We start from the raw sequence: 25,119 nt of genomic DNA on the forward strand, positions 1-25,119 counted from the left end.
CGAGGGACCTTCGGACGGCGACGGCGGGGGGATGTCCCCGCCACAGGCCGCGGGGCCCGGGGGGTCCCGGCGTGGCCCCGGCGTGGCGGCGCTGGCCGCGGTGCGGGGGCGGGTGGCCGGGCCTGGACGGGCTCCCTCCGAGAGCCCTGTTCCACCGGGGGATGGATGTCGCAACTCGGGCACCCGGTGCCAGAAGCTTGGGCAAGCGGCAGGTTGGTTTGCCGGGCTGTGAGCTGGCTCCGAACTCGTGGAAAGGTCGGGAGGAACCGGGGGTACCTTCAGCGCACGCAAAGTTCTGCCCCCTCGGAGGGAAGCTCACTGAGAGCGGGATAAAATTCTGTGCGCAGCCACCACAATTGCAAATCTACAAGGCTGTATTTACTCTGATGCGTTGTGTGGTCCTGGCTTTTAAAACTAACCCAAGGAACCAAGCGCCTTGTAAAGAATAGATTTAATAAGGGTATCACTTCTGTCTCACTGCCGTACAATCGTATGTGTTTCTGGCTTTCACTGCATGCATTTAATATTGATAAAATTTATCCACTTAGCCAACATTGAGGTGGAAAAGACAAGTATCTTAAAACCAGTAGAAGCATTGTTGTTCAGATGTCAGATTTGCTTTCATCCCTTGGCATGGGCAAATGCACCTGCAGGAATGAGGGAGTTGCTCAATTCGTGCTTTATGGCTCCTTGGTCCATGTGACAATACAGAAGCATCTAAGATTTTGACCACTGTGCATTTGGAAAGCTGGATTACTAGAATAGAGTGTTTATGGCTTGCCGTTATAGTTGTGTTTAGAAATGATGACCTGAAAGTGGAAATCTGTGTGTTTCCACAAATATCTCAAACTGTCTCAACTCTTTATTTTATGTTCTGAATGTTCCAAAAGTGCAGCAATGTGTTAGTCTTTTTTTTCCAGTTAGGAGACCTTAAGTAGTCCAGCAGAAACAAAAAAGCTTCATTCAAGTTTGAAGCACTTTGTTTAAGAGGCTGTGTGTCTTGAAGGTCACCATGCATGGCCTGTTAAGACAAGGCTCAGTCATGGGACTGACTGTTCTGAGAATACTTTCACTATTTGCTTGATAAAGAAACAACCTAGCTCAGCTGTGTTTGTGGTTCTGTTTGTAGCACGGCTGGTGAACTCTTGGACATTTAGCGTCATGGCCAACACCTTTATGTCTAGCAAGTAGTCTGTAGCCAGCTTGTGCCCTTATAGTTTGCTGCTGTGTAAGGAATGAGCTGCTTCACCTGGAGTGCTTAGTGGCTCTCCTTAGAGTGGGCTGCTGCGTGCTAGCAGCATGTTAAATGACAGTGACAAGGTTTGTGTCTGAAATAAATTCATAACCCTGTGGTTTAGCATAACACTGTGAGCTGAGTTGAGTACTGCTGAGAACTGATTACCATTGTCATCTTATAGAGGTAATGGCAGAGCATTTAAAAAATATCATTCTGATTATAACCTCAGCTTAGGTGCCTATTCACTGCTTCCATTACTAACTCCTGTTGCAGATGCACTTAACTTGAGCTAGTTTGATCTCTCACCTGTATTTCTTAATCTTAGCAAGATACTTCAAACAAATTTCTTAGTTTGAACAAGTATTGAATATGCTAAATAGAATTATGTCTCTTGATCATCCACCTAAATGATAGTGTTGGAAGACAGTGGTGCACTGCTGGTACCATATACTGCTCAACAACATGAATTTAAAATGACTGCAAGTCATGGCAGTATCCCCTGCTCTGGTAACTCATCCATTCATCGAAGATTTCCCTTCATTCTATTTCTGTAGTCTTTTGCAGTCTTGCACAGTGGGAGTGGAAGGCTGCCAGGGTTGAGTGAGCGACTTGCTTGACATGGACAGTAACAGTTCTGCAGTGGCTGCAGCTCCAGACGGGTCTGGCAGCACCCATTCCTCACCTGCTCCTCGCTGCTTTCCAGGCACTGCTGCTGGTGCTGCTTCAGTGCTCGCCCTTAAGCAGCTCTAGGTAGTACATGAGTGTATCAGTCTTGTGCTAACTTAGTTATTTTTGTTAAGAAGGATATTTTTTCTTCCTCAGAAATATATTGGAATAATTACTGTCCTTATTATGATGTGGTAAGGAATGCTTCTCAAACTATTTCCCCAGCAAGTAGGTGGGAACTAATTTTTCCAGCTGGGAAAGGGAGCCCCTTCTACCAGTGTATTTGATCCAGAAAAGGTATGTGTCTGGGCTTGTGGTTGGCAGGCAATAGCAAGCATCTCAAAGGCAAGCATGTTACTTCTCTCTGTGCAGTTTTATGGAGCTGGGATCTCTGTAGCATATCTGTTGTGGCTTCACTGATGCCAGATTGACAGGACTGGAGAAGAAGTGCCACAAATGGAAGAGCCGTGAGAGCAGCCAGCTTTTATTAATAGCAGTGACTATCTAGGTTTGAATGCTCTTGTTTCATGGGCTCTTTTTGGGAGATGGGGAAAAGGTTTGTGTTTCTGCCAGAGTAAGGGAAATTAATAGGTAAACAAAGGTTTTCCATATCAGAAAGGAAAACTAACAAACTTGGTTTTGAGGGCTGAACAGGGAAGTGAAGTGTAACTCATGAGTTTTATTAACAGCAGAGAGAGTTTCTTCAGTTCTGGAGTCCATGTAAAATAAAATTTCAAAAGCCGACAAAACAAAAGTGTTAAGAACGCTTAGCTTTAGATATATGTGATTAAATGAAACATAGTAACTATGATGTCTAATGTTGCCTTACCAGTTGTGGGTGCTTTATAAAATTTTGTATGACTGAAGTGGTGAGAAGTTTCACTGACAAATATCATGGCCTGTTTTGAGGATAACTTCTCATAAACAGTTCTTACATTCCTCAATATACTTTATAGATTAAAGAAATAATCTAAAAGAAAAGATTAAGAGGTGAACTATACCTAATCTAAAATATGAATAAAAATCATGGAAGAAAATTCTATTTTGTTCAAGCCATCATTGTTAATAAAGGAATTCTGAATTAATTGATGCTTTAACCGAAAAGGAGATGTCTTAAAAACTGTGAAAATACCTGAATATTTCTAACTCTGTCTTCTGGGTAGGAAGTTGTTCTTGATTTAGCATGCCTGCTGATTATGAAAAAACACGAGGTTTTACTCGAAATAGATGACAGGAATTCATCTACAAGACTAGACATTATAAGTTATGTGTGTCTTTTTACCACATCTCAGCTTTTTTTCTGACTCTTTGGAAGGGCAGCTTTTTTTTCTCTGAAGGGATGAAATTTCTTGCTTCTGAGCAAGGACACTTTATTAGTTATAAGACCTGTGGTTGTGTAAGGGCTCAGCACAGCCTTCCCGGATTATTCTATCCTGAAGAAAGCTAGTAATATGTTCAGCTAGAGTATGCCACATTTTCACTTTCTGAAGTCAAGGCTAGAGAAAACAGAAGTTTGGGATTCTGGGGTTGATTTCAGACTGTGCACTGCTTCTGCCATTTAAAAATGCACTTTATCTCTAGTACAGCAGCCTTGTGTGCTTGTAGGAAGCATTGGAATAAGTTCAGAATATCTTGCTTATGGCGTAGACCTATCCATGATTACACAGTTGGTTATGTGTAGATTAAGTGTACTAACACAGTACTGATAAAGTGCTCTGTACTCATCATAGATGGATATGACCAGAAGGGTTTGGTTTGCTGTGGCTTTCACCAGCTCCTCCAGCAATCCAGGGTCCTTTGCAGTCCTCAGCTCTGTGAAGGGCACTGAGTTTTTATTGCTTTTTGAAATTGTCGAGGTCAGCTTGAGTTTCAAGGATTGTTGAATAAGGCCATGGAAGTGACAGTGCTAATGAGAACTACTTGGAATCTGAAGGAATCAAACATAGGAGAGGGCAACCCACTGTAATGTCATGTTCTTCAAACTAGTATAATGAGTAGCAGTTAGAGAATAGAAACCATTTGATTTTAAAACCTTAAAAGGAAGCGTGATATGTTTTGTTGAATCAGTTGCTTTTGATGAGGCAAGGTGTCCTGGAGTTTGTGAAAAGCAAGAACAAATTCTCATAATTTGCAGCAGAATTGCTCAAGTTATGCACCTTTTACTATTTTTTATTAAACACCTTTTAAAATAAGGTGGAGATGTTTTCCAGAATTCATAAAAACTGCTTTCTGTCAAACGTGTCTGTATAGCAGCTTTAGGCTAGCTGTTCAGGGAGAGGAAGAGTAAGAAACTAGAGTTAAGCCTATCTGCCATTTTCTGAACTGATATTATATATTCTGAAATCACTAGGGTGCATAATTTGTCTTTTAACTGTTTTGAAGAGGTTAAGACTTGTTCACATCACAAGTACATCTGTTATTAAATGTTTGAAATGCAGAATCTTGTACAGTTACCAAGAGAATTCAAAATTATATTCTATTACAATTGTCTTTGGTAGTTTTGAGAGAGATGAGAAATGGTTTTTCAGTAGATTTGAGCTTCAGTGTAACTTTCTTTGAAAATAAAGTTCCAAGATGCTCGCTCATGGTAGTGAAAATTGGAGTTTTTTTCTGTCAGCAGCACTGTGCCAATTACTGCTCACCTATTGTGGTGTAACAAAACTAAAGAACCTGATGTATTCTGCATCTCAATCTCCTCCTCATGGCACTCCCATTTGTGGAACTTACAGTCTCATACTGGCTTCCACATCTCCAGTGTCCCTGGTGGGCTAAGCCTGGCTGTCCCAAGGTGCCCATCTCCAGTGCTGAGTGACTTGGGCACCTCCTGTAGCGTGCTGCAAATGCTGTAATTGGTTTGACACTGCTTGTAGTGCCTGGCTCGCTGCTAAGCTGCTGGTGGCTGCTGTCTCTGAGGTCTGGAGGGGAGTGGATGTTCTTCCTGGCAGAACTAACTGAAGTTCCTCTGCCAGAAGGCAACCGCTTTTTATAAAACCCATAGGAATCAGGTCTCTGAGAATGTGGTATCACTTAGATAAATATCAGTCAGGTAGAATAGTGGGCCAGAAGTTATTTAGCATTTTAAAATCTGTATGCTGTAGTTTTCCATGCTGTCTTCATATAGGAAGTTATGGTACTTAAATGCTTTACATTGTTCTTAATTACTTAAAAATCACATAAAGTTAGAAATTATGCCAGGTGTACCAGGTTCCTATCCCATCTCTGAGAGGCAGTAGCCCTGCCTTGTGCTTTGCTGTAAAAGTAATGCTGCTGCATTGCAACATTAAGAACATACATCCTGAAGCATCTGGAAGTGGATATGCAGGAAGGAGCACTGATTTTTATAACCTTGTTGGTTAAGTATTCTTAAAAAAAACCACAGAAAACCAAAATAAAAGCACCTTCATGCAAATATCAGTAGGATTGCAAAATTTCATTAATTTGGGAAACAGTACCTGTTTTGAAAGTTGTGATCTACTTCCAGTTAGCATGCCATTGAATTCCAGTAAGTTTTTCTTTTGAATGTCCTTATGTCACATGAAAGAGTTCTGTGTTTCATGAAAAATTGCTCCCAGTAATTTTTTTGTAATTATTTAATGTGTGCTCAAACTATGTAAATAGGGATTCTATTTTTTGAGAAGCCCTGAAGGTTAGCTGAATTCTGTGGGAACATCAAATGCTTAGCAACCTTGAGCTAGAGTATTATCTTTTTCTAGTTCATCAAAGGCAATGCTATGTGTTGCACCTGTTTTAATATTCACTTGATATATATGCTTGTTGTATATAAATATATTGTGTGGTTTGTGTCCAGAAAGATACTGCAATTCAAGAGAGAACAATTTTGAGTAACTGGTTGCTGCAATTGTCTCAATCCACCATAGAAATAACTGCAATGTTAAAATGTTGTCGAGGCCTAATTTCCAGTTGAAGGATGTGTTTCAGCATTTAAAAATAATATTCAGAAACATTATGATTTTAATGCAATATCCGTCAAATGAAATTTTGTGAACTGCTGCTCTGTAACACAATAATTGTCCTGTCTAAGCTTTCAGAGGAGGAATAATATCCAGCAGTTATTTTGTTTAAAGATGAAGACTTAACTGCAGTAGCCATTTATTTCACCTCAATTACCATCTTCTAAATTTGCTTCTGTTTGATGTTTTTCTATGTCTCAAGTCTGGACACTAACAGGTGGAAAAAATTGCTCGTTAATTTAGAACAAAGTCCCTCAAACTTAACAAGGCTGAAGTATATTTACATGTAGTGCTTAATGCTGAAAACAAGACTCTAGGCTGAAACACTAGGTATATGTAATTTGATTAATTAAAAGCTCATGAACTTTTAATACCCCTATTTATAATACATTTTTAATTCAGACTTTCATTTTAATGTTTTCCCAGCTATGTCCATCTGACAGCTGTAGAGAGTTGTTTCTTATTTGGTGTTGAGACCGCATTTGTAACAGGTCGGATTATTTAGTCCAGAATAATATTGCTTTGATCTTTCTCTGGATCTAACTTGGTTTTTCATGTCTTTCTTCTCTCTCTCTTTGTTCTGTCATTGTATAACACCAAGTGATCTAGTTTACCACTTTTGGAAGATTGGTTTTTGTCTTGTCTTTTTTTTTTTTTTCTGCTTTGTGTTATACTCATTCCTAGCAGGTTTCTTCAGGACTTTGATTTGCACCAGGGTTTCTGGTGACCTCTTCATGGAGAATGTGGGAGTCACATTCTAGTCTGTATGTTCTATTTGCTCACTGTTTTTGATGATAAAGAGTTCTGTTTTGGGGTAGCATTATAAATTGAAGTGTAGGACTTTGGATTAGAGTATTTGTGTATTAAAGACTTCAAGCATTATTTGGCTCATTTTTTTTTAAAGCTGGTACTCTAAAGATAGGCTCATATACCTTTTTGCCTCTGAAAATTGTACTGAGCAAGCAACCTAGTTCCACAAAGGCCAATAGAAAAACAGACAGCTAAACACCTCCCATTAGCTGTTATAAAAAATTGTATAAGTATTTTGTTCATTCCTCTAAACAGTGAAAAATAATTTTAACTGCTGAACATAGCACTTCTTGGATGAGGTATTGTACTTAATCTCAATCACACTTTGCAGTTTGTTTATTTTAGACATTGTTGGTGTTATCCAAACATTAGAAGAAATTGAGATATAACTGAGTTTTCAGTTACAGATTATTCCCCCGTCCCCATTGGAGCTGCAGGGACAGGGCATGTCTTTGGACCCTCTAAGCAAATATTAAAAGTTCCACGAAAATGTTCTGCAACCTCAAAAGAATAGAGAAGTAACACATCACTGAACTGTATTTGGATGTTGAATGCTGTTTTGTGGTTTCTTTGACCTTAGAAGAGAATGGCTTTTTGTTTGCAATCCGTAAGTTTTCTTACCACTGAGTATGAGCTTTCTTTTAAACTTGCTTCAGTGTTGCAAATTCTGAAACAGGCTGACCTTGTGTGATAAACATTTGCAAGGAGTGGGTGCAGCGTAGGGTAATTTCTCACCTTGAAATTTATTTCTGGTGATTTGTTAAAATTTAAGGCATTAAAATTTGGTTCAATAACTTTCAGTAATAATGCTTCTAAAAATGCAGATGTTTTTCTTTTTTTTTTTTTTTAACTTTGGGATTGTTTTGTTTATTAGAAGCAGAATTAGGACATTGAAATAAATGTAAATACAGATGATACATAGATACAAACAGATAAATACCGAATTACTTGCCTGTCTATATTCATGAGCAGTACAAAAATAACAACTGGTGTAACTTACATTCCTGGATTGACAGCTTTAAACTACATTTCATCACTTTTATCTTGCCTTGACCATGTTAGTAAGAGCCAACTTAATCCACTCACTGAAAATTAAGTGGATGTTTAAATTTTAACCCTCTTACTGTATGTTAAATTCATGGATTAAATATGCTAAGCTGGAAAAATTACATATATGTATAATGTCACCACAGAAGTATTCTTCCTTCTTGGAGCTTCCTGCCAGCTTTAACCTTTTTTGTGTGGGGTGGGGGTCATAGCTCCTGTTAAATCAGTCCTAGACATGCCAGTGTTGGCTACATAATCATTCTTTGTTCTCTTCACAGTGACTAAAATCTGTGTTTTGGCAGGTGTACTATTAACTCAGAGCTGATAAGACGGCCCTCCCTCTCAAAAATGTAGGAGTAAATGCTTCATTGCTGTGGTTCATTATGGGACAAGTTAACCCTTGGAACTGGTTATATTTTAGTTCTGAATGTTCAGACAGTTTTTTGATTTTCTTTTCTATTAGGATTAGATGTCACTGTTCTTCCTGAAGTTAATTGCTTTCTTTTTTCCCTGTATTATGTAGAAAGGAAAAATATTGTACTTTTTAACTCATTGCTTAATGTTACACTATTGAGACAAACAATCAGCTTTCCCTTTCTGAAGAGAAGGACAGCACTGTCAAGTTTGCAGAGTTCTCATTTCAAAATAAGTGTTTTCACTTTCCTGTTCTTGAAAATGCATTTAAATGTATTTTTTTAAAAAGTGGACTCAAAAATTGTCTGTTTTTTTTCTGCTTTGTTTGGTAGGTAACAGGTTGTTTGGATTTTTTTTTTTGTTGTTAAAACAGCAAAACTCTTTCAAATATTTTTTATAAAATAAGCTAACAACCTAAAAATTCTTTATAAAGGGTAACCTATTAAGATTCCTCATAGAAATTTGGTTTCATGTTTCATGTTAACTGATGAGATTCTACCTCAATGACTAAACCTGACTAAGTATCTACAACCAGAATTTGGATTCGTAGCAGCTGGCATCTTCAAAGGGACCCAGGAGGGTTTTTTTCAGTTTATTTAATGGGTTCTTTCCAATAGTAGATTTTGTCAAAGAGGATTTTATAATGGAAAAAACATAGTAAAGCTGGATCCCATCTTTAAATCTCTGACTAAAACTGGATGTAAAAGGGTTGCCCTGTTTCTGTTGCTTGACTTCCTTCCCACTTGTTGCAACAGGTGCCACATGGCTTCCTCGGGCAGCTGTAGCTGCATGAGGAGGCTTCCCCACCCACCTCCCACTTGTCAGCCAAGTCTACACATCTCAGTCTCTGCCTGTGTGGTCAGTAGGTCAGGTTAAAGCTTTGGAGAGATTCAGCAGGAAACTACTCTAGGCTGGTTTATTTGCAGGCTTCATTTCCTGCTGAGCTATCTGGCTGGTTGAGTCTCCCAAGACTACCCAGCTGCTAGACTCAGTCCGGGGGGAAAAAGCTGTACAGGGTGAGGGGCAATCAATGAAGAGGAGGTTAAGCTAAGTATTTCAGTGGCAGCAGATTCTTACTGTCTTGGTTGTGACATCAGACTACACCTCTTTACTGCACCTTTAAAAGTAGAATGTCTTTTTAATTTTTTAGGTATGTATCTATGTATTTCTATTAAACTTTATTTCAATTTGATGTGACTCTTTTTTGTATTAAATATTCTAATTTCAACACATCAAATGCACCTTGAGATAAGTCACAAAAAATAAAGCAACGAGGAAGTTCATAATTGTGGAGTGTAATGTGGTATGATCAGGAAAAGTATGCCAACTATGTAAATACTTCCGTGTACTCAGAAGCTGTGTATTCTTCTGATTAGCTTGAAATATCAAACTGCATCAAGTCATGCTCTATTGACTTCAAAAAAATAACTATAAATCCGAGCCAAATTTGAATGAAATATTCATAGCTTCAAAACAAAATATTGAAAAGGTAATTTGACTAATGATAGATAACTTAAATTGTTAGTTCTGAAGGAAGGTAACATCTGCCAGCTCTTGCCACTGGATGCCATTTGTGAGATTATAAACCTCATCTGCCTTGCCTGTTGAATTCTGTATATTGTATGACATATATTGATTTAGGGAATGGCCAGGTCTTAAATTCAGGGTAGGCAGGAAATTAATGTTTTCTCCAAGTTTCTCTTGGTGGAAAGTGTACCTGATGTATTATATATTGACAAAGACTTTTTATGCAGTTTGAACATAATAGCTTTAGTTTGCCTTATATTTTGGGGTTTTTTTTAAGACTAGGATGAGGTTCCTTAAAAAAATAAATCACTTCCATAAAAAAGATGGTGTACTTTAAGGAATGGATTCAGAGCCACTTTATTCTGCTGAGTTTGAAACTAGAACATTATCTAACTCAGGAATTCACAACCTAACTGTTATCCTTCTCATCTGCCTCCATTTTGGTCACTTTTTTTTTGTTTCTATTTTTGGGGCATTTTTCCTTCAGAGTTGCCTTTTAAAAATAGCAAGCGAAGAAAGTAATTGCTGTTTCAAATAAGTGAGGGAGTTCCTGGTAGATAGAACAGAACTGAATGTTTTGAGTTTTAAAGCTAAGTTTCAGTATTGACTGATTTCCATGTAATTGTGAAATTATGGAGGAATTGCTTTAATGAGGTTGTTTTTTCTTAAATTTAGTTTTTTAATAGGAGAGTTAAGTTTAATGTTTTATTAAAGAGAACTTTAGAATGTTGTGTCCAGTCTGCTTTTGATTTTTTGCTGATGTAGTATCCAAATCCTGCATTTTTCAGAATTTACTGCTGATCTAGTGTTTAAATTATGATTATTTGAATGTCTAATTATAAATGCTTGTTACCTCTAGTACTTCCTCTTACAGCACAATAGAAAATTCTGTTTTGCATTACAGACCTATCTGAAGAGCAAGTGAGGCACAAATGGCATGCAGTAAAGTAACTTGCAGCATCTGTAGTCTGTGCCAATAACTTGTTAAAACTGCTTCTTTCTCTCAAGTTTCCATTTGCCCAAAGTTGCTTTAATAATAGTTATTAAAGATGTGAAGGGGAAGCAAAAAATGGTGATGCAAGGTGTGTTGGAGCTGTTGAAATCTCTTGTCCCTTTTCCTCTCTTTCCTTCTCCCTCCATTTTCTTCAGAAGGCAGATGACTGCTAGTCATTCTTATCCTTTGGTGCTTTTCTTTTGCCACATATCCTACTGTGGGCTGTGCTTTTCTTATGAGGTTGATGTGTATTTGTCAGTTCATGATGTCAAGGACTTTTTGTGTCAAGTCTTGTCTTGTTTTGGCTTTTGGCTTTCCAATGGGGAGCACTTCGTTCAGGATTTTTTTTTTAATTTTTTTTTTTAGTATATGTTGGCTCCTTTGAGGTACATTTTTTAGGCTGTTGGTTATTTTGGGTTTTTTTAAGAGAAATGCATTTAAGAACAAACTGCTCCTTTCAGGTAAGTGTGAAAATTAAGAACTCTTTATATGCCTGCTGTAAAGGGACATAGATAATAGAGGAGCACAGTATCCATAGAGTAAAAAAGTCTCCTGCATATGTAATCAGTGTTTAAAGGATAAAATTCCCTTGCTGATGGTGACCTCTGAACTTAATCCAGTGAGACAATCACAATCTGACAGATACTAGCTACAGAGATAGCAGAATCCATCCTGAGAGCCCATGGGAGAAAAGGAAGGTATTTAAGGAGTGGTGCTGCATGGGCAAAAGTATCAGCTTTTTTATGGACAGAAGAGTTTCTGATCAGTTAATGTTTTCACTGACATATTTAATTTGCACACCTAATTTTTTTCACTGTGGTAATTAATCTGCAGTTTAAAACCTAGATGTGGCTTCTACAGGCAATGTTGGCATTTTAATTTCCAATTACAATTGGAGCCAACTAACAATTCCAAATGATGGAGGTGGGTCTCTTAATATGGACAAGGTATTGTGTTTCATTAATTGAATATACAACATCTAATAAGGTTTTTTTCTGCCTGTTAGTCCCCATATAAAGATGCAGGGTCACCCTGCTGGTTTTGCATGTTGATTTAGTGAACTAACAGGAACCAGATTTGCTTGCAAACAGTTCGAGAGGGAACTGACTGGGTGCAGGGGGAACAGAGACAGTAGCAGCATTGTCTGGACAATTTCTATTTGCAAGTAGAGTTGTACAGCATAAGAACTTTCTTTCCTCTATAGTATTCTCTAAGAATGACTTTATCACTGGTGGTAAATGTAGTGGATATGTAGGCATTCTCACCTATAATCATAGTAACTTAAATAGCTGTGGTATTAAATAGCTTATATTTGTAAAACCCATGATAGTCACCGGTTTAGCAAACTGCAGATAAAGTAGCAAGAAATGGTTGGTAGCAATTGACTAACTTGGGAAAATAAGGTTGCTTAATGTTTTATTTTTAGTACTAACAAAATAGGTAATATAAAGGGGGTATAATAGAAAGTACAAAGATGATAGGAGGGGTAGAATGGTTTTCACTATTTCAGGATGATTATTTTTTAAGTTTAAGTGTTAGAAGATAGTTTGAATTCAGTACATTTCAACTACTGAAAAGGTGTTCCATCCTTTGCCTTGGCTTCTCTCAGAATACCTTTTTTGCTTAACTATTTCATATGTATGGTAACTGAAAAAAGTCACCTGAAAACACTGGAATGCATTGTTCATAAATAATGTTGTACAGTTCAAGTCAATAATAAAATTGACTTGAACTGTACAAAGTCTTTGGATTTAAAAAAAAAAATTCAGCTGAAGTGTTGTCTTAAATGGGAACTTTGGCTAGATAAGATTGGAGAAATACAATCTATATGTACTTAGAATCAAAAAGAAAACTAACACCGTAGGAAATAACCTGCTTTAAAAAAGTAGCATTGAAGATCTTAGTTCTAGGTACAGGTTTTCTGAATGTCTTTCCTAAAGTGTCTGTCCAGGCCTCCCTCAGGCTTGCTGTAAATACTGCTTCTTAAATTATATTAATTTTAACAAATAAAAAGGAGAGAAGCTGAGGCAGGAATGTGAGCCTTTTATTAGAATTATGCTTTAAACAAAGTGCTTGCAATTTAAATTAGTACTTCTGGTTCTTCTCTAGGCTTTCAGCTTAGTCTTGAAAGTAGCATTGGGGGTGTCATTCTGTACCTGAGTTTGGCAGATGGGCACCCCCAAGAATCTGGTTTGTCTAAATGTGCTCTGTTCTATTATTTCTGGCTTATCAGTCTATATGTAGGCTCTTGCTTATTTTTAACTTTTCTCCAAAAAATTTCAACCCATGCTCAAATGAACAGAGAATGCAGTTGTTGTTCAGCTCTGACCAGACTTTGTCTGCTACTTTATGTATGTCTCACCTTTTGCTCACCTCAAAAAGGGCTTTACTGCCTGTGTGGAGAGTTTGGAGATGGGACTGATGGAATGGGAATGGCACAGGAAAAGGAGTGGCAACTGGGAGCATTTGAAGGGAATTTTCCTGGGACCTGTGTGTCCTTTTCAAGCCTAAATTCTGTGCCTTTCTTGACTAAGATCACCTTGTATGGAAACAATAGTGGTGTGGCAAAGAATTGTTGCTGGGTCTGTTTTAATTAGAGGAGCACAGACTTGGGAAGTACTGGCTGGCTCCATGGCAAAGTGTTAGATTTTGGTTTCTAAGAGAGTGCAAAACATCTTACCTGCATACTGTTACACCATGAAATATTTGCATTGTGCCATTAAATCAGTAGAAGAATATTCCAGCTATAACAATGATAGTGCAGAAAGCAAGAAAGATTAATGGCAGTACTATTTCAGGGACCATTAGGTTTAACAGGAATGTGTGTTTGATCTTGCTTCTTTTTTGAGGAGTGAACTCTGCTTTACACTGCAGAGGTCCGAAATGGGGATAGGAGAAAAGAGGCAATAAAATTCCTTACCCTGATAACTCCAGATCTAGAACTGAGTTTAATCAGAAGTATACCTGTAAGATGGACCAGCCAGAGCACTTAGGAAAATATTTTGTTGTTAAGAGCACCAGTGCTGTAGGTCTGCATTCTGTTGTTAGGTACGGGTAACTTCTGTTCTCATAACTTCTCTAAACCTTTGTTTAGCCTAGCAAAAAGGACAAGCTCTTCTGATTTTATCTATGTAAAAGACATTACTAGATCCTAACTATTCTATTTTCTATGTCTGCTTCAGATCCTGGTATTGGACATGCATGTGCAGGTTTAGTCATTCAGTATTTCATATGAGTTGTTATGCTTTGTAAAATTCTATTGATTGCTCCCTGTTTCTACTGAACTAAGCCTTCTTTAGTGACTTTTAGAATTGAACTACTTGCACAGCTACATATAGCTTGCTAGTTTTCCATTAGCCAGAACAGCCAGGCATTTCTTCTTCCTTCTTCTCTTTCTTATAGCTATAGATTTTATGATTGATCTTATGCAAACTTGCATATATTTTAGTATGATGGTCAGTTCTTTCTTAGAGTGGGCACTACCTTCTGACTGTGCTGCCCAGGGAGGTGGTGGAGTCACCATCTCTGCAAATGTTCCAGAAATGAGTGGATGCGGTACTTAGTGCTGTGGTTTAGTTGACATGGTGCTGTTTGGTCAAAGGTTGGACTTGATGATCTTGGAGTTTTTTTCCAACCTTTATGATTCTAAGTATCTTATCTACCACTTTTAATACCAGTTTACTGCACAGCACTTCATTTTTCTCCCTGACTTACCTGGCTTTTATCTTTAACTCATTAATTTATATTTCAGGAATTAATGAAAATAACATCTCTTTGTTGCCCTGCTGTAAATATTTCTGGGCATCCGGTGTCTCATATATTCAAGGAGTGCCTGTTATATGTCACCCAAGACTTTGCTCTGTGATGTTAATAAGTTTGCTTTCCCCTTGATCTCATTGCTGAAAGAGTCACAAGAGTCACAAAGAGAGATGTAGTAATTCAGAATTTAGTTGAAAATGGTGTTGCTGGTAGTAATCATATGCAACCTTAGACTACTTGGTCATTTTTTTATTTCTGGCTGGAATGTTTGGGTGAGGATCCAGGGTAGAGGATTTGGCCCAAACTTTATCTCCTTCGATTTTGAATCATTCAGAAACATAGTATCTGGTTTTGCTTATGTAAAAATGAACAGGGTGTTAGATAAACATCCTTATCCTATGTCCTACTTACATGTAAATAAGTAAGCACATAGGATTTTCCTGCATTTCTGCATACCTAATCTAATCTGTGGGTGTTGGTGGGTTTTGTTTTCAAATAGTCTTTGCACATCTAAGTATTTTGGGCTGTGCTTGCCAGGAGCAAAGCTAGAATGTAAATGTGAACTTCATTCTTCATGGAAAATAAAAAGTCTGAAACATTGAAGTAAACCCAAAAGTGTTAAACTGGCTCTTGCCCAACTTAACATTGCACATATATTGGAGCAAGAAAAGACAATTTAAAGGTTTGGAAAAGGGAGCAAGGAGGATGCTGAGTTAACAGGGCAAACTGGTGATCACAAAATAGTTTCTCCCAGTTAGCAACCAGCAAGGGCCAGGAAGCTCTGGAAGAGGCAGAAAGATGCTATAGTGAAGGTTGCTAGGCTACTCCAAGGTAAGCTCTTACAGAGTGCTACTCAGCTATGCTGAGCATTTTTACTGCCCAGCTGCTAAGCAGTGTGTGTGTGGTATTGTTTGCCTGGCTACCAGCCGGAAAGGGAAGTTTGAACTGCTAAGAAATGTTGTCCCTTTGTAGGATGAAACTTGGTCACGTGCCAGTTATTACCTTTTGCAAGACTGACTGTTTTTGGTTTCGGTCACATTGACTGACAAGGAATGTCAGGAATTCTGCTGAACATGTTTGAAATAGAACAGCAAACAATAGGTCTTTGTTTCAAGTATAAAAGTATAAAAACTTGCATGAATTTAACCTGTTCTGGTGGTTCTCATTGGTGAGCTCTTGGTTTGTCTCTACCATTTTGGCCTTCATTTTTCTTGCTCTGTTAAGAAGCTTATTGGAAAAGGAATGTGGGTTCTTTTCCTTTTATCTGGATTTGATGTAATTTTTGAAATATTTGTAAGAGGTAATCTCTGCCAGTAAGAATTATTTCTTTCAATTGCAAGTGCGAGGTCATCAGTTTTTCTTCTGTAAGGGAGGGTAAGTCTTTGTCTGCTTTTTTGTAAATGGGTTTCCTGTACTGTGTTTTGCTCTACGTACAGGTAGAAACCACACATTAATGCTTCTTACATATAGTTTAATTTTTGGTCTTTGTCCCAGGAGATCATTTTAACAGAAAGTTAAAACTGACAGTTGCTCTCTCAAACAGTGACAGAGGAATTGAATATGGAATTTAAATTATGGTGCATTAAAATTTTGATTCCTTTCCATCAGTTATCTCCCTGCTTGTGAGCTCTAACACAATTACCTAGTTCTATTCTTGTAACACTGTTTCCTGAAGAGGTGCTACAACTCTGTCAATAATGTTGTCTCATGAACAAGTCAGGCACTGTAGGATGCAACAGCAAAAAAAGGATAACTTACTCCTTAACATTCATGAAGGTGCAGTGTGTATAATGTAAAAGGGACTGGATCCAAGTCCAGTGGCCTGTTGCCAGCAGGGAACTCCTAAGGCAAACTAATTTCCCTGGCATATAGTTTCCCAACTTTGTTCTGATTTGTGGCCCAGGGATTTCATTAAACTAAATGAACTTCTTTTGATATAAATTCCCTATATCAAGTTGACTTGTGTGAATTTGTGGAGATGCTTTTTAAATCTATGATAAATAATAATATTCACATACCATGCCAAGAATTCCAAAGTTCAGAATCTTGCTGCAAAGTTCACTTGTGTGTTGTGTGAACAACTGACACGTGTTTGATTCTCACCTGCTAGTTTTACCCAGTGGTGTCCATTTCATGTAGTGAGAAACTTTAAACAATTAATATGTCTAGTTTTCTTCATTAACAAGGCATTGTTATATAGATTTTTGTTTGTAAATGTTTCTTTTCCTAGGGGAATGCTAGGAAAAGGCTTCTTGTCTATTAACCATTCCTTGTAGCTGTGGTTATGTTGTTCTGAGTACCCTGCTTGTGTCCATCCTCTCGCCTCTTTCAGTTGTTACAGGCTTTCAGAGATGAGTAGGGGCCAGGATGGAGTGCACTATTAAGGATGGATTTTATACTGTGACATAATACTGCTTTGTTTTATTATTCTTTTATAAGAATTCTTAACATTTGTTTTTTGTTTACTACTGCTTCTGGTTTTATTATTCCAGAATCTTGTTGCAAAGTGGATAATTTTCTGACAGTCTGTCATCATCTGGGATTATTAGGATTTTGGGCTTACTTAAATTATCTGATTTATTTTCCATCTCCAGTGTACCTTTTGTGCTAATTTAATATATGCTACTACATAAAAATAATAATTTATTTTAATATATATTTTTAGCATAATAATATATGCTCCTGCGTAAAAAGCTCATGACACTGTAGATGTTTCTTGCTTCTGTAGCTTGGAATAGCTTAAAATTATCAAAAAACATTTTCATGCAGATAAAAGTTGCTATAATATTTTCTCAACACTAAAAGTAGACAATTATCTGTGCAATACAAGGTGTATGTGAAATTAATAACAGAAATGTATTTTTTTATTGCCATTCCATTAATTTACAAACTCTATCTTTTGCAGTTTTATTGCTGGAGAAGATGGAGCATGATGACATTTGTAATAAAACTCTGAAGATTACAGACTTTGGTCTGGCTAGAGAGTGGCACAGAACAACCAAAATGAGTGCAGCAGGAACTTATGCATGGATGGCTCCAGAAGTTATCAAGTCCTCCATGTTTTCTAAAGGCAGTGATATTTGGAGGTAAGAAGTTTTCTGCTGAAGACCATGTTCAGTGGAACTGTGTTGAGGGTTTTGACAGAATTTTTTTTGGTGGTTTGCTAGGTTGTTGCCTCAACATATGGCTAGTTTAGCTCTTCTAAGAAACAAACACATTTTAAAGTATCTACTTCAGTTGTTATACCTTTTATTATCCATTATTTACAAACTGGGGGCAGAAGAGGGAAAACAAAGAATTTTTTTTTTAAAGCAAGCTCTCATTAAGAGAAGCTGTTAAAATATTTGTTAGTTAATATACCCAAGTGTTTCTCTGGAGTCTTAATATAAATAACTGGATGCTCTTGATACATTATTGTATGATTGATCTCTTTTTGGTAGGTTTATTTTATATTAGATGTCTGAAAACTCTCAATCTGCTTAAAAATGGGACCAACCAATTATTGCCTTATATGACTGATAAACAATAAGGTTCAAACCAGAACTTTGCCAAGTGTTAATTTGAATTAATGCTGTTTTTAGGAATCTGGAATGTGATTGTGTGTAAAAGTTAATACTAGGTTGAAGCTTCTACATTTACAGAGATTTTGCTTCCAGTAACTGGATTAAGGAAAGTATATTCAGCACAAATTTGTTTTAACTTGCTCTCTAATTTTAAAGGTGGGAAATGTCCTGTGTTAAATTTGTGAATTTCTCATTTAAGATGCTATTGTGGATAATATGAATAATATGGCTCTCACTACTGATTATATTTTTGAGTGGTGTAGTGTGGGGATACATGTAGTGTAGAAAGGTAATTTAAACTTTAATTTTAATTTAGTTCTGGTTTGTGAGTGCAGAAAAGCAGTGATTGCACAAGAGGCTCTAAAAGCTGCTGTGCCCCACCTTGAAAAGTCTGCATTTCCTTTCTTTTTGCTATGTTTGCTCTGAAGGGTCCAAGATAGCTGTTCGGGGAAGGAGAGGAGGACTTTAATCTGTTTTCTCCTGCTGCTTTATGCATGTTCTGGATTGTATAATTCTTAAATAGGGTTCTGTTTTGCTTAAATGCATGATATTCTACAGCATGAAGTAATACTTTTGGTATTCTCGTGGTGATTCTGTAATCTGCACTGCTGTTTTGTGGCACTCATTTGTCTTGTCTCTGGAACCAATTCTGTTTGCATTAGTCTCAGTTGATGCCCAGTTGGGAAGCATCTTTAGCCTCATTCTTTTTTTGGTTTTTTCCATTCTTTCTTACTTTTTTCTTTTTTTTTTCTTTTGCGGGATGGAGGTTGGGTGTAGGCGTTTCCCTAATCAGCTGTATTCCATGCTTAATTACAGGTCCTGTCCAGTCTTGTTGCTGTGATTTTAGGTATCTGAGGGGGTATGCTTTGGTGCAATTATTTTATATTCTGCTGCAACATTAGTTTACATTTTTGGAACCTACAGTATTTCTCTTCTTCGCCTTCTCTTCTGCACGCCTCTCTTGTAAAAATGTAAGTATTTAGTTCAATGATGGAAGTCTAACAGGAGAGGTTTTTAAGTAGAAAGGCTGTGTTTTGCAGTATAGTTTAGACCTTCTTAGCTTCTAAACATTTTCTGCTCACTGCACCTTGATCTATTCTGTTGCTTATCTTTACTCTTTCTTTAAAAGAAAAGCAAATAAGGAATATCGTGGTTACAGGAGTGGTTTTTGTTTTAAAAAGCCGTCAGGTTACCAGTTTAAGTATATGGGTCTCTCTTAAGACAGGAACACAGTATGTTTCAGCAAATTTCTAAATCTCAGTTACAGATGCTGAGTGCTGAGGCTCTGAATGAAATCTGCAGACCTCCTATTAGGAAATAAGAGAGCAATCGAGGCTGCTCAAGTTGAGGCAACTTACACTTCCAGTTAGTCTTCCAGAATCTGCCAGTGCTTGGAAATGTTGTGGGAGTATTTTCATGCAGAGCCTTCCAGGCTGTGTGTTCTCAGGTGTCATCCTAGATAGCAGAAGTAGTGCTTTCCAGGCCCTGCACGTGTATCCTTTTGCTTTCCAGACCGGAGCTTCAGCTACTCTATTTATTTTACTCTGGTGCATGCTTCCAAATTCCCAAACAAGAATTCTACTCTTCCAACCCTACCCTTCCATGAATCATCACACATTTCTGAGTGGTGTGTCAGTATTGGTTTTGTGTGGAGCCTGAAAATGCAAATATGCCCACGGATTTCCAAGTGCTGATGGTGTTCTTCAGCAATGGTCTTTAGAGTAATGTGTGTCCTGGTTGTACAAGCCTTTGGCAAAGCCAGGAAGCATCTACTGTAAAGCAGAATTAGCAGTTGCTTTTGCCTGGAACATCTGTATAAATTTGAAGTGATTCATGTAGCAGTGCTTAGTAACCTCTGCTCTAGAAGATGGATTGTAGAGTAAAATAAACTTTGAGAACCTTACCTTCAGATTTTCAGCTCCTAAAGTATGTAAAATCAGCAAGTTTTCACTGAAGTGAGATGTAGTAAGGCTTAAATCACATGTGATTGAAGGAAAAATTATTTTAATAATGAAAATACTCAACATAGTTTTGGAGGTGTATTCATTTTTGTGGTTTGAAAATTAGTATTTCAATTACACGGTTGTGGCTTTGCCCTTTGCTGATTATGGAAAAGGACATGGCTTTTGTTCTTTAAAAAAAAGCTGTTTCTTAGAAGCTCAGGCTGTATGTGTAAGACAATTGTATGTGAGCTGGTGAAATTTAATACACTAAGTAGCTACTTGTGTAGTTGAGAGACTTGAAAAGTAGTTGTTTTCCTAGATAATGGCAGATTAGTACCTCCCTAGTAGTAGTTAAAAACTACTATGCTGAAGTAGTTAAAAACTCCAGAGTATCAAGACCATAATGTCTTCAGGCTTCCTCCTTGCAGTTTTTCCCCCACAATGCTGGTTCTTGGTACTTGACGTTAAGACTGCTTTCATTAAAAGGCTATTAATGTGTTGGTCTGTTTAAAACTTTGCAACCACCTTCTTGGCACTGTTGAGAGCTCTTTAAGATTAAACTTTTTTATAAAGGATGCCTTCTTTTTAGTTAATGTTTTGCTTATCTTCAGAGTTCATGCTAAAATATCTATAGAATAGTCTGAACAGAGAAATTATTTTAATTTAGAACACTCTGTACTTGCTGAGAGATTTTTTTTTATGCTTTCTCCAATGACACAGATGAGCTGTAGTTCAGGAAAATTACTCCATCAGGCATAAAATGTGTATGTACCACAGGAAATGTTGTATTCATTATGATCAGAATACCACTGTTTTAAAGCAAATTGGAATTCATTATTTTAACCTTCTTTGCGTATGCAAGCAAATGCAGAAATTAGACCAGAAAAATCAGGAAGAAATTAAGAGGCCCACGACTTTTTAAATTCCTTTTTCTTCTGGCTGCAGGTGTAGACTGTTTTCTTCAGCTTTTGAGCACTGTAAATTCGTTAGTTTTTAAGATTTATGAGATGCAAAAATTCTCAGACAAACAGACCATAGACAACAAAGCACTGCTGATATTTGTGCTGATATTGTGTCATTTGCTGTTTTACTATTTATTAAAGTGATGTTGTAAGGTTTTGTATAATACTGACTGACTTCTTCTCGTTAAGCAGACAGTGATAGAAAACCTTGACTGGTGTGTGTTCTTCTCCCTGTTGCATCTGACACCTCCCCTTGAGGTGTCATTTCTAATCCTAAGGAGAGCATAGCCCTCACTGCCTCAGTGCAGAATGCTTTTCTTCTCGTGTTGGAGAGTTCAGTCTAGTCCTACAAAACTTGCAGGTGGTTTCTTTTCACACTTGGAGAGATAGGCAAGAGCAATAGTTTGTATTCTGTTTTTTCCTTTGCCTGCTCACTTTACTATTCAAAAGCAGCAATAGGTTGTCCTTTGTATCCTTGTTCTACAGGTAGTGGTTCCCTGGCAGGAAGAGAAGTGGAGGGGGCATGGGGGATGAAGAAAGGAACAAAAACCAAATCCAGTCATAAAGTCCACTTTGGGCTAACATTCTGAAAGGAGTAATTCCCACTTCCACAAAAATGACTGTGAAAGCTGTCATTTCAGTGGTGGTAGAATAGGAGCTCTAGAGCCACAGCAGCCAGGGTGCTGTCCCTGCCCTTTGTAGGGGCTTGAATAATTTGAACAAGCCAAGAACTGGACATAGAAACCCAAAGAAGGTAAAAGCAACAACCAGCTCTTCTTTGAGTGGAGAGCATTGCAGAAGTTCTTATGGTTATTGTCACTGTAATAGGAGTTCCTGTGATTCTTGATTTCTGTACCTGACACTGAGAAAAGATCTCTTCATGCCACCACCTTTTGCTGAAAACAATGTTGTTTTGCTTGGATTTTGTGGGTGGGATTTTTTCTAGTATGGAGAAATTCCATGTGTGTGCATGAAATAATTTCTCAGTCTGGTTTTATCTTCAGTGGGACATGACAAGTTCACTGGCCTTCATATATACACAATGGGATTAGAAATTCAAACTTCCAGATAAAGAGGGGAGTTTTCTGTAATTTTTATTACCATTTTTTAAAAAAGAAAAAAATATGTCCCTCTAGGTAAATTACTGTTAAATATTTGGAAAGGGGAATGGCCTGAATGTTCTGCTGAGGATTTCTTTTTATTGTTTTTTGGTTTTTTTGTGGGGAAAAGGTTGCTTGTTTTCCTGTCATTCAGACTTCCTATTGTAAGTCAGATTTATGTGAAACTAGCATTTCTATAGAAGTGGCTTCAGGCTTATATTTTGAATAAGAGTGTGAGCCAGTCTTAAAGTTGCACCCAATTTGCTTAATCACTATAACTGGAAAGGTGCACAATGACAAATGTAGAGCTGACTTAAAGGCATGCACCTTTGACTGGGAAATCCTCATGAATTTAAGTACATGGCTGGACAGATACTTGTTTGTGTTTTAATGTGTTCTTGTTTCTTTCTCAGAAAATAACTGTTTAAAAAATTACCTTTTGTAGCTACGGAGTGTTGCTGTGGGAACTGCTTACAGGAGAAGTTCCTTACCGTGGCATTGATGGCCTCGCTGTGGCTTATGGAGTAGCTGTCAATAAGCTTACTTTGCCCATTCCATCCACCTGCCCTGAACCATTTGCAAAACTAATGAAAGGTATCCATATTGTTTCTTCCTATGTTTTTAAATAGTTATGTTTTGGGGGTATAAAATAATCATGGGTTGCCAAATAAGTACCTCATTTGATAGTGTGCTGTGTACCAGGTATTTTGTTTTTCTTTACACAGCAATCTGGTGTTAGAGAGAGTTGAGAGCCATACAATGTCATGGTGTTGCATAAAAGTTTTTCAGTAGCAACAGAACAGTTTGTGCTCTAATTTCACCGATTTTTTTCTATTCTTAAATTGCATTAAATTTCATAAATTATGGGATACTACTGTGGATTAATACAAGATAGATTAAAATCCCAAGGGGAACAATTGCAAATACCTTTCTTTTTTCATTGTTTCTTCATGAGTGTCAAAAATGTTTTAGAAATATTTTAGAGAGAAATAAACATTGCTTGCTAATGGCTATTTCCTAGTGTTAAGTGAATTTTTCTACCTTTTTATTTATTTCTTCTATACAATATTGCTAGTTTTGCTAATTCATTTAATTATTGGCACTCATTAGCAGTTAAGCTGTTGAATTATTATTCATTCATTAGCAATTTAGCAAATTGCTAAATTGCTAAAACTAGACCAAAAAATTACTATTAACACAAAAACAATCCTCTGAATACAGGTAGGTAGATGTCACCTCTGTAAATTGAGACAGAACTGGGGATGTCTTGCAGGTAAAGAGAACACATTAGAATTTGAAATGCAGTTGCAAGTAACTTGAAATTCATGTAGCTCTTCAGAAAGTTCTATGTGCTATTACAAACTGACGGGATTTTGATAAATTCTAGAGTGCTGGGAGCAGGACCCTCATATCCGACCATCGTTTGCCTTAATTCTTGAACAGCTTACTGCCATTGAAGGGGCAGTTATGACTGAAATGCCTCAAGAGTCTTTCCACTCCATGCAAGATGACTGGAAATTGGAAATTCAGCAGATATTTAATGAACTGAGGACCAAGGAAAAAGTAAGTTGGTTTTTCCAATTGCATGGAAGTAAAGAAGGGTGGAAGGGTGCATGGAAGGAAAGGAGGGTATGTCTCTATTTATGTTTATGTGATAAGCAGTTTTGAACTTTTGAATTGCTGCTTACCAATGTACTCATGCAAATAAACGCACAATTGAAAAAAAAAGATATCCACACCTGTCTCCCCAAAGAAAAGAGGTTGTAGATCTGTAAATGTCACATTCTAGGCTCTTTTTTAAAATGCGTTATTTTTTTCTTGTATGTTTGCATGTATCACTTAAATTGGATTTATCCCTTAAGCTAATCTTTATGACTGCAAATGTTCGGCTGCTGTTGAACATTCTCCTCAGCTGTGAGAATGAAAAGCTTTTCATCCTGTCATGTGACTGTACCCCATGGCTTCTTTTCCAAAAATGGAATTGTGCTTTTATCTCTCTTCTTGCTGAACAGACTGATCATATGGATGCCTTTCAGTGTTGCAGTTTGGGACATATTCTTGCCAGATATTAAGAAGGTCAAACTCACACACATGAATCAGCAAATCTAGTTTCTTTTGTTTATTACTCAGATTTCTGTCACTGATCTTCTTTCCATACTCTCACATCTAAATGAGTACTCACTGTCAATTCTCTTTGTTTTCTCTTCTACTCACTTCAACTTGGTTTTAACCACCCTGAGTTTTATGTTTTCCTTTAGACAACTTGATAAAGGTTGGAATAGGCCAGCTGTGCTCAAGCCCCTGTTAGAAATGCTTCTGGAAGAAACAAATCCCTTCTTTGCAGGTGTTTCTTGCAGTATAATCCCAGTATATATTTGCTGTTATTTTTCATGAAGTGATTGTAGACAAGAAAGACAGTAAATTCAGGTGCAGTGACTTGTGATGAAACCTTATAGAAGATATAGTTGCCAAGTTTGACAAAAGCAAAAACTAAACTCTTGTCTTTCAAGTCTTTGTTTGTAGCTTTTGTCCTTCACTTGTTCTCATCAAATGTCACAAATGGCAGTGTGTGGACTTCTGGCTAGTGTGGGTGTGACATTACATTTGTTCTGTAATATCAGCATACTGGTATTAGGATTTACTGATCACCCATAAGATTGCAGTATCAATATTTATTTCCTATCTACTGTTTCTTCTACCCTCTGCATTTCCCTCTTCATTTTGGTTCATAGAAGTAGGTAAGTATGTGGTATGGTCTGCTCTGCCTGCAGTAGGCACACAGAGTGCTAGAGCTGAGTTGTGTGCCTCAGGAGCTGTCAGGTCTCTTCCTTTGCAGTTGAGTTATAGTCCCTCTACAGAGAGTAGAGGCTTCCTTTTTTTACTTGCCATGGGGTCACCAGCTACTCTGTTTGCTTGCCTCAACCTGCCATAGAACATAACTCTGTTTTTGGCCCCTCCAGCAACTTCTTAACCAACCATTTTCCTCCTTTTACTCTGAGAGCAATTGTAACAGGCCTTCCTGTTCAGGTTTTTGTTTGTTTTTTGTTTTTCTGGAGGCCTTACTCTAGTATGAGATTTCCTATCCAAGAAAAATCTGACTAAATTAAGTCTAGAATTAAATAAGCA

General features: G+C 37.4%; 1 protein-coding gene across 1 annotated transcript in view; it reads left to right on the forward strand.

Moving 5' to 3' along the window:
* Positions 1 to 25,119, forward strand: part of MAP3K21 (mitogen-activated protein kinase kinase kinase 21) — a 41,080-nt gene that overhangs the window by 941 nt on the left and 15,020 nt on the right. The window contains exons 2-4 of the mRNA XM_071431979.1: positions 17,331 to 17,511; positions 22,439 to 22,587; positions 23,381 to 23,556. Of these exons, the coding sequence (XP_071288080.1) occupies positions 17,331 to 17,511; positions 22,439 to 22,587; positions 23,381 to 23,556 (506 nt within the window). The remainder of the gene's footprint in view (positions 1 to 17,330; positions 17,512 to 22,438; positions 22,588 to 23,380; positions 23,557 to 25,119) is intronic.

Source organism: Agelaius tricolor, unplaced genomic scaffold (assembly GCF_023055355.1).
Source record: "Agelaius tricolor isolate 1412-34295 unplaced genomic scaffold, bAgeTri1.0.p SCAF_1, whole genome shotgun sequence".
Taxonomy (NCBI): Eukaryota; Metazoa; Chordata; class Aves; order Passeriformes; family Icteridae; genus Agelaius; species Agelaius tricolor.